This window comes from Onychomys torridus, chromosome 7 (genome assembly GCF_903995425.1).
Source record: "Onychomys torridus chromosome 7, mOncTor1.1, whole genome shotgun sequence".
NCBI classification, from domain to species: Eukaryota; Metazoa; Chordata; class Mammalia; order Rodentia; family Cricetidae; genus Onychomys; species Onychomys torridus.
Genome location: NC_050449.1, coordinates 3,247,229 through 3,257,899, shown reverse-complemented (window position 1 = coordinate 3,257,899; position 10,671 = coordinate 3,247,229). Strand labels below are relative to the sequence as shown.

Genomic DNA, 10,671 nt, shown 5'->3' with positions numbered 1-10,671 from the left:
GGAAGGGATGTCCACACATTGTAGTATTGGAACAAAGAGTCCTTTCACTTGGCAAGTGAGTGAGCAGGGCTGGGAAGCAGTCAGTCTAGAGACAGTTGGGCCACTGGCTCTCATAGTTCTGTCCATACTTGCCTTGTGGTTTACAATCTTTGGATGCTGTCAATCACCCACATCCTCACATGGAAAGAAGCATAAATGTTATGACTGTCATTCTGAAAATGACTAAATGACTAAACTCCCTTTTTATACGAGCTGTTTATACATGCAGCATCTCTACCGTATCTTTATTCCTTTCCAATCATATGTCCCTTTAATCACCAATCCCTTTATATTGCTCATACAATTTTAATAAGAGATTCTGAGGGAGGAAAAAGTAGAACAGCTAATGGGTATCATGCTGTTTCAAGTCCCGTGCTTCTCTGTGAGTAAGGGATTTCCTTGGCTAGCATTTAGCTGCTTCCTGGCTGGGCAGAGCTTGAACCTATGTCTTTCCTCTACCTGCCCTGGTTCCCTCTCACACAGCAGGGAAACAGGCATGACTCATGGCACCTCCATAGGTTGAGAAAGGTTCCCTATGTGCTCCATGGATGCTGTTTCCAAGAAATTGATATCAAAAGTTCCCCTGCCTTTCCCTGCCTTTAATTGCATTCATGACCTCAACCTCACGGCTCCCTCTGGCAGAGAACAGAGGTCTGTGCTCTTGGTCCCCTAGTTCTTGGTTTGCTTTGTTGAGTGTAAGTTGTTCTAGTAACACGTTTCAAACACGTAAAAAGGAGCAGTACACCTCTAAATCTGCAGTGGAGGTCTAACCTCCCAGTACTGTACTGTGGACTCTTTCCTCCTTTGAGCCTTTCTTTGTTGTTGTGTCTTATAACTTGCTGTTCATTCTTCCAGAATAGATTCTCAAGAAGCCTGTATTTTAGGGATAAAGCCTTCACACTATAATCAGATGCCTGTTTAAAAACATAAAGTTCTGTATTATTATACAACGAGGCAAGGAAGATTTTAAATGTTATAAATCAGTAATTCTCAAGCTGCATGTTATGAAGCCTTTGAGGGCAAACAACTCTTTCACAAGGGTCACCTAAGACAATCAGAAAACACAGAAATTTACATTACTATTCATAACAGTAGCCAAATTATATCTAAGTAGTAGCAATGAAAATAATTTTATGGTTGGGGGCCACATTAATATGAGGAACTGTATTAAAGGGTTGCAGCATTAGGAAGGTTGTGAACCACCGCCATAAATGTACTAGCAACAGAAAGGTCTTTGCTCTATACAACAAGATAACCACTGGCCCACATGGCAATTTGTATTTTAATTACTTAAGATGGAATTAAATTAAAAAAATTCACTTTCTCTCTGCCTTATGCACATGTCAGATGCTTGGCAGTCATATCTTTCTAGGAACTTCTCTCCCCTCTGCCTTGGGCTGCGCTGATATGCAGAGCTCATGGCATCACCGTGGGAAGTTTTATTAAACAGTGCAGGCAGCTAAGCTAATGTGTGATGTTTGGTTTTAGTGTCAACTTGCCTTATACTAAAATCAATATGTTGGGATCCTAAACTGAGGGGTTGATTTGATTGCCTTAGTTGACTCGTGAAGACACACCCTAAGTACTGCATCCTGTTCTGTTAGCAGCTCACACTTAAGCACTCTTATCCCTATGCATCGCTACTGTGCTGTTATTCTTTGTGGATATCAGAGCAGCATTTCCATTTCCTGGTTTGACTAAGGAACATCTGCTGTCCAGGAACCCTCCAGGTGTTTGGTGCCAGATTGGGATGGCTGGGGCATCCAAACACACACTAATTCAATAAATTCTCACTCTCTATTTCTCTGTCTCTCGGCTCTGTCATTGTCTGTCTCTATCACACACACACACACACACACACACACACACACATGCACACGCACACACCACTTCTATCACTCTTGTTCCTCTAGAGAACCTTGATTAATTCACAGCATCATGACAGTATCAGTAGGGGAAGGACAGAGAAAATAAGCAAATAAAATTAATAAATTTGTCACTGTCTTCTAAGTTTTTGAATGTAGCCTAGAGGATAAACGATGGCATATAGTCACAGTTCATTATGAAGAGGAGATTTGAAATAATATCATTGAATTATTATTGTTATTTATTGGCAGTAGTGGGATTGAACTTAGGACCTGATGTATGCCAGGTAAGGACTCTGCCACTGAGCTACAGCCTCAGCCCTGAGCCTTGCTTTTATTTCTTTCTTTTACATCCTCCTTTCTTCACAGTCCTGCCCTCCCTCTATTCCCACGCCCTACCCCCTCCTCCTCCATCTCTGTTTGGTAAGGACAGGTCTCTGATGGATATCAACAAAACATGGCATATCAAGTTGCAGTAAGCATCTCTCCCGGTATTAAGGCTGGGCAAGGTGACCCAGTATGAGGAGTAGGGTCCCAAAAGCCAGTAAAAGGGTCAGAGGCAGTTCCTGCTCCCACTATTAGGAGCCCCACAAGAAGACCAAGCTACACAACTGTAACATATATGCAGAGGGCCTAGCTCAGTCTCATACAGGCTCCCTGGCTGTTGGTTCAGTCTCTGTGAGCCCTTATGAGCCCACATCAGTTGGTTCTGTGGGTTTTCTAGTGGCGTCCTTGACCCCTCTGGCTCCTATAATCAATCCCTTCTCCCTCTCTTCAACAGGATTCCCTTAGTCTGCCTAATGTTTGGTTGTGGTCTGCATCTGTTCCCATCAGTTGCTGGATGAACTAGGCTTTGATTTTTAAAGAGTCACTCCCAGTTTTATTTTTGGGAGGACAGAATTCATCCTACAGCCACTCTGTCTCCTGTGAAATAGGTCATAAACCCCATGAAGCAGGATGAGAAAACCTCATGTGAGCCCTGTATCCTGATGAAAGAAGAGGCCCTCTTGTGAGCTGTGGACCCTTTTTATTCTGATGAAAAAAGCACTGTCATCTTTGAGACAAAGGGACAAAAGAGAAGACTGAATAGAGCAGCCAGAGGGCTTTGCTTGTCAGCATTGACTTACACTCCACCAAACCTGCTACACAGAACTCCACACAGGCTGATCTGTTAGGGCCTTCATTTCCTTATAATGGCTCCTGTGTCATATGAAATGTATTACATCTATATGCATCTCTGTTACTATCTCTCTTATTAGGGTGGCCTCAGTCACAAACTCAGAAGGAGTAGAGGAAATGATATTTTTTCAATCTTATACTATATGCTCAAAGATGAATAGGAGGAATGCTATGAAAGAAGAGAAATCAGAAAACCTATAAAACAAAAAATGTTTAGTGTGTGTGTGTGTGTGTGTGTGTGTGTGTGTGTGTGTGTGTGTGTCTTGTATGCCTGTGGACATCTATATGTAGATATCAGAGGAGGACCTCTGGTGTCCTGCGGTGAGCAAGCCCAGTGATCCCCCAATTCCACTTGCCATAGTGATGGGGTTACAGACACATGCCATCACACCCAGGTTTTAGGTGGGTGCCAAGGATTTGAACTCAGGTCCTCAGGATTACACAGAAGCACTGTCACCTATGGATCCCGAAGTCTGAAAGCAGAAGTAACACTGTCCTGCACTGAAGACTGCTCACCCCACTACAAAAGAAGTATCATGGCCCGTGTAAACAGTGGCAACGTTGGCTTCACCCAGAGCTTTCTAATTAGTCACATTCTTATCTCTGATTGTTGAGCACTGAAATACTTGTGGAGAAGCATACAGGATCGATATGTGACAAGTTCTTAATCCCTTAAGGCCATCATCTCTCATAGAAACTCATTTCACATCTCATTAGCTGCAAGCATGGATTGGGGAAACTGCCTTTAAAGTAGCAGAGGTAAGAATACAAGCACAGAACTAATAGAATAAAAGGCTTACACTTCCTCCTAATGAGATGAATGAACATAGTTTGAACAACTATGCCAGTTTCTGGAACCAGAAGAAGCTCTCTGCCATTCCCCACAGAGCACCTGACAGCTACCATCAGGACACATTTCAGGGCATTTCAGCAGCTGGAGGGGAAGTTGACAGGCATGTTTGTTTCAGGTGTGCAGTCACTGAGTGATTGATGCTGTTGGGGGCATTTGTCCTGAGCTTGGCAGGGTCATTTCATATAGGACTCTGCAGAGCCCTAGCTGTAAAGATAATATGACACGTGTTTGAATGAGAGGCTATCCATTGCATGCTCAAAAGAACGCCGTTTTTTTGTACCTCAAAGGGAGCAAGGCTTTCCTCTTTCTCTATTAATTGTGAGAAGCAGCTTGAGGCTGGCTGTTACAGCCAACAGAGACAATAGAGAAGCTAATGAAAGAACGGTATCTAGATGCTTCAGATTACACAGACCCAACTGTCTGTGATGATGCATTCATTCTGGGAGTTTCCAGAATAAGGAATGGGGGAAAAAATTCAGGGCTGAAACCTCTCCCCCCAGAGTCAGGATAAAAGGAAACAGGGAAGCAGTCCACAAATGCATCAAAGTCAGGCTTGTATACAGTTGCTCACAATCACTACATGGTAGATCTTACCAATTCCTCGATTATTTTAGCTCCCACCAATTACTGAGCCCTACATTTACCCTTTTTGGTAAACATCACAAAACTGACATTCTAAGACTGAAGGACAACCTCCAATCTAGGGTTCATCAGTTCAGACACAAATAAAACATAATGAACAGGGGGCATAGCACTCTATTGATATGAGAACAGCTTTTATTTTTCCTTTGAAAGCAGTGGGGTGGAGCCAACTATTCTTAAGACTAAGAAAACATTTTTTTGTGTGGGTGTAAATGGTAAGTTCTGCTTCTCTAAGTTGAGCTTAGCCACTGTGCTCAGTTTTTCCCCTCCCCCTCCAGAAGTTACCTAAAATTTAGTGTTTCATTGCTTTCAGGACAGAAAATCACCATAACAACCACCACCACCACCACCACAAAAGTACCTGCCTGAAAGCTAGTGTTTTATCTTTTGTTTGTTTGTTTTGATCAAGGTCTGGAACTCATTATATAGCCTAGATTGACCTCCAATTTGCAGAAATTCTCCTGCCTCTTCCTCCCAAATGCTGAGATTACAAACTTAACCCACTATGCCCAGCTCCTAAACCTGCAAATGTGCAAGTCTTATTTTTAGGGACTGTCTATGTATTCCTTTGCTCTGTTGGGTTTTAGACTCAGGTCCTCATGATTAGCCACTGTCTTAGTTAGAGTTCTTATTGCTGTGAAAAGACACCATGACCATGGCAACTCTTATTAAAAACAAACAAACAAACAAACAAGCAAACAAAAAACATTAAATTGAGGTGGCTTACATTTTCAGAGGTTAGTCCATTATCATCATTGTGGGAAGCATGGCAGCTGGGAATATGGCAGTGTGCAGGCAGGTGTGGTGCTGGCTACATCTTGACATGCAGGCAACAGGAAGTGGGCTAAAATACTTGAGCATGTACGAGACCTCAAAGCCTGCCTCCAAAGTGACACACTCCCTCCAATAAGGCCATTCCTGCTCCAGCAGAGCCACACCTCCTAATAGTGCCACTCCCTTTGAGCTGTGAGGGCCAATTACATTTAAACTACCACAGCCACCAAGTACTACTGACCATAAAACACCCCCTTAGGACCCAAAGCTACCCAATGGCAACATCTGCTTCACATGTTAGGATTTTTAAATGAATTTGCAGGGATGACCCATCTCCTTCCAGGCTGTCAGCCTTGGATCACTACCTCTGAATACAACAGAGCTTCCCTACACAGCATGACTGGCAAGCTGCTCAGTGAGCTAATGCATTCTCACTGTTATAAACATTGCTCTCTTTTACTTTGTATCATCTGATCTTGATCTTTACATGAGCTAAATCTCCAGGTAGCAGTGAATACTACTTAGGAAAAATAAGCATTTCCAGGAAAACAAGTGGAAACTACTTCAACATTTAGAGAATGAAAAGGTCTCTGACAATTTATACTTTTTACTCTTTGCTTTTTTTTTTTTACAAGTATGATTCCACTGAATGAAAATTTGGCCCTTAGTATTTTCTTGCAGTCACCTAAATTTATCAGTTATAGCCTGTAAATAAACACCAAATTTCTTTACAAGTTGACTAAAGAGGCTCTGAAAAGTCTCTATCAATACACGAAGTTATATAATTTAAGTTGTCTACCCACATGGCATACTGGGAAGGCTGAAACTAGGAATCCCTTCTTCAGGCTGGAATTAGCCCTTGAGCCAAGGCACTTAGCTTAAATAGAATTTTAGCTCTCAACCACCCTTTGACTGGATGAACAACTGACCAACCATGTTTCTTTCTACAAATTTCATTATTTTCATTTTACATGTATGAGCCTTTTGTCTGCATGTATGTATGTGCATCATGCATGTGCAGTGCCTGTGGGGGCCAAAAGAGGGCACTGGATCCTTGGAACTAGTGTTAGATGCAGATGAAACTACATTTGTAAGGCCAGCAAGTGCTCTTAATCATTAAGCTATTCCTTCAGCCCCTTGAGCACCCATGTTAAGTGACACCATCATCTCCCATGACCTCACAAATGCAGGAGGATGTGGATAAAATAGCTGTATACAGCCCTAGCATGACATTGGAGAGGACATACCTCATGATACTTTTTCACCGTCTTCCCTGAGCTGCAGGTGCAGGACTTCCAGTTGACAGTTCCACAACCGCAGTTGCCCCCACAGCGCTGCACAAGAAGGCATCTTGGGAAGAAGACCGCATTGGTCAGCTTTAACTCCTCCCTGAGATTGACCGAGTGATTCCTGGGAGTGCAACTGTAACGCTTGACATCATCGTTGAGCCCGTCCAGGTCCACTGTGGGCAAAGACACACAGGCAGCGAGCACATGAGTAGACAGAAGCATAAGCAAAGATTCTGATCTGAGATAAACCTAATGCAGGTGTAAAATTTGTCCTTGGGATCTTACTGTGGTTGGAAAAATTCTGTTTCTCTTTTGATCCTATATGACCTTCAAAATAACAACAAAATCATTACCTGAAATTTTAATCTTGGCTCAATTTCATATAACCTGTGCATGTCTAACTTTTTTGAGAAAGGTTTCATGTAGCCCAGGCTTGCCCTGAATTTGTTATCTAGCTGAAAATAACAACTCCTGACTCACTTGCCTCCCATGTGCTAGGATTACAGACATGTGCACAAGGCCTTGCCTTGCTTGGTACCTTAAAAAATGATGCAAAAAGAAAAAAAGAAATAAACAACCAAATGGCTCAGAGGTAAGAAAATGAAATATTTGGCAATTTAAAATAATTGCTTTTATCTTTGTCTTAAGAAACAAACACACCCCAAATCCCAGCTGTTATTAGATTTAATCTGAATCATATAGGGGGACATTAGGAGGTTTTTCCTCTAATGTTGTCTAATGATTTCTGATGCTGAATTGTTTACATATAAACAATACAAAGAAAAAGGTTTAATTTTTTATTTTAATTCCAAAGCCAATCAAAGTACTAGTGAGAATGGTATGGTAAGGCTAACAGGGTGCGTGTGTGCATCGAATCCTAGGTGGCAGTAGTGTCTTGCTCTTCAGTGAGAATGTGAGTTTTTAATCTTATGTCTCCTTTCAGTGGGAAGTTGTTTAACAGCTTGGAGCTCCTGCTTCCTCTTCTAAAACACTTAGCTATTTAGAAGGTTGAACATGTTGGACCTGTTGTATGAGGAATGCTGGTTAATAGTCTCTATTCACTTGATTCTCTCCACCTGTATTTTTTCCCCCTTTAAAAGTTGATGGTTATTCTTTTATTTAGCTGAGGATCGAACCCAGGGCCTTGTGCTTGCTAGGTGAGCGCTCTACCACTGAGCTAAATCTCCAACCCTGTTAAGCTGGGCGGTGGTGGCGCAAGCCTTTAATCCCAGCACTCAGGAGGCAGAGGCAGGTGGATCTCTGTTGGTTCCAGGCCAGCCTGATCTACAGAGCAAGATCCAGGAAAGGCACAAAGCTACACAGAGAAACCCTGTCTCAAAAAATCAAAAACAAAAACAAAAACAAAACAAAACAAAACAAAAGTCGATGGTTAAAATAAGAAGAGAAAATGCCAGCTTTTCTCCTCTACTTCTCTCTTTATAAATAATTATTGAGTATGCTGTATGGGGATTTCTATGAATGAAGAGTGTTACACTAAACTCAGATCTAAGTCATTGTGATGGTTAGTGTTGTAGGCAGTCAGGTTTCCAGGCACTCTTGTGAGGTTAACTGATAAGGTAAGATTCATCTTAAATGTGGGTGGAAACATTCCTTGATCAAGGATCCTGAACTGCATCAAATGAAAAATGTGATGTGAGCATTGGCGTTTGTTGCTTCTGGATTCTTATCTACTGATGCAGTATGAGCAGCTGCCTCTTCCAGCTCCTCCTGCTGTGGCTCCCCACAATGATGGACCATAAGGTCATCCCCTGAGCCAAAGCAAAACCTTCCTTCCCACATCGATTGCCATTTGGGTATTTTCTACAGCACCAGAACAGAAACCAAGACAGCTATAAACAGTTACTTGCGTGATTGCTGCATGACTTACATTTTAAAAGGTATTCTCAAACATCTATATCTGAATTCTCTGATTGGTGCACACCCAAGTAACTGTACATTAACAGAAGAAAATCCTGTCAAGCGTTCTTAGCACCTGTGCACCAGCCAGGCTACTGCAGAGAAACATCACAGGTGCTGGCCAGGCACCCTAGTTTCTGTAACAGCCTTCATCTTAACACAAAACTGTTTGAGAAGCAGGAAGGAGTGATCTCTGGGGCATATACCAAAAGCCAAGGATAATAGTAAAATGGTTCTGAGAGAAAGAAAATTAAGAGAACACATAACATAGATTTGGGCTAAGAGTCCATTAACTCCATACAGTCACAAAACTTCACTGTATAAGACTGAGTGGCCATATGGTCAGGTGACCCTTGTATGGGCGTTAAATGGCACCTGAATTGATGGACTGCCCTGAATACCTTTTCAGATAGACAGCTGTGTTTTGATTCTCAAGGGCAGCGGTTTATTCCTAGCTGTTATATGCTGAGCCCAGGACACTGTGGGGACTCAATAAATGCTAAATAATCACTGTACATAATTTATTGCTGTTTTTCTTCCTTTGTAAAGACATGTCATAAGTTTAGCTATAATCAATCCAGCTTTAAATTGAATGAACTCTGTCTTGGGAAAGGGACCACTTTTATTGCTTCTAAAACCCTGCCAACCACTGCAAGCAAAGGAGGAGGGACTGCATAAATGGATTAAGAAGTGCAGCAGTCAGCTATGACAAGTGTCACCTTGAGATAAATACTCATGCTGGCCTGTGCATTATTGGGCTGGTAGAACAGGCTGAGGTAGAGGGCCAAATCCGCTGCCAGTAATCATGACAATGTATTTGTCCAACAGAAGAGAAAAGAGATGAAATTAGCATGGGGGTGGGTAGGTTCATGATGCCCACAGAGGCAAAGACAGGGCATATACACACTGAGCTGTTTCTTTACTGCAGCCTTGTGCTAAGTGACCTCTACACATGACTACATTTCTTTGCTCCCCACTTTTTTAAGGAGAATAATGGAAGTGAAGAGGACATGGTAAAGCTGCAGTCAATGCCCTGGCTTCTTTTGGTCCATAGCCTCTTTCCCAACAAGCAGATGGAGAGAAACCACTGGGGGAAGGAAGAAAACCAACATCACTGGACCGGCATCAGGCTTTTTTGAAGGATGCTGAGCCGAAGTTGGGGTAGTCATTGGTTCCACCCTCACATGCAGGGGTTCTAAGCCAATTTGCAGCCTCCCTTCTCCATTAGGTTCCTTCAGCAATCTAGGTAAAGCACACAAGTCTAGTTCCCCTTGGAAAGACACCATCATGCTGCAGAAACGTTTCTCTGGCCAAGCACTTCTCACTTCCACTGTCACAGGAAGAGATTTACAAGGCTGTCAGTTTAATGTGTCAGTCACTGGGTGGCAGCTCTCACCAGGGGATAGAGACCACAGAGGGGCTTAGAATGACAATGAACAGGTTTTTCAGACTGGATGCAAACGATGTGAAAGTTGGATCACAGGTATTCTGCATTATACATTGAGTTTGCAGTCAGAGAGGACTGAGTACAAATTAGTACACAGAGTGAGAACGCAAGGCTTCGGGTGTTCTAGCTGGAAGGTGCACTCCAGTGTGAGCCTCCCTGGGGACTAGAGAAGGGGCTGCCCTTCCTCTTTGCTTTCCATCTCTGTGGCTGAACAGCAAAGGAGCAGCAAGGATATCCCAAGCTAAATGCAAATGTTCATCACTTTCATCTAATTGCCTTTATTTCACCCAAGTGGACATGGTATTACAATGCTAATTTTGCTTTCCCTTCTAATTTGACTCTCTCCATTTTTTTTTTTAATGACTCTTTAACCTCAGTTAAGGCCTGGCTACTATGCATGGACAGTTTTCTAGAAATGGTAAGAAGGTTCCAAGATGCAAAGGTCCTTCTGGACACAGTGATCCAGAGTAGGACACTGCCCATGGGTAAAGGTTAGGAAGTACCTCCCTGCTACAGCCTTGGCCTTGAAGTGCAACCCAAGTGCAGGTTACTCGAGCTGTGGTAAGAATTCTATCTCTAAGCTAGAATGGGGATATGAATGGACATCTTTGTCCTATTTCTAATAGATGAGGGCTTAGGTGTGTGTGTGGGGGAGATGAAGCCATC

At 42.6% G+C, this 10,671-nt stretch overlaps 1 protein-coding gene across 5 annotated transcripts in view; it reads right to left on the bottom strand.

The window, feature by feature from the left end:
- Pdgfd (platelet derived growth factor D) overlaps positions 1-10,671 on the bottom strand; it is a 225,821-nt gene that overhangs the window by 7,965 nt on the left and 207,185 nt on the right. For all 5 annotated transcript variants that reach the window (XM_036191666.1, XM_036191667.1, XM_036191668.1 and 2 more), the window contains one exon: positions 6,600-6,814. In XM_036191666.1, the coding sequence (XP_036047559.1) occupies positions 6,600-6,814 (215 nt within the window). The remainder of the gene's footprint in view (positions 1-6,599; positions 6,815-10,671) is intronic.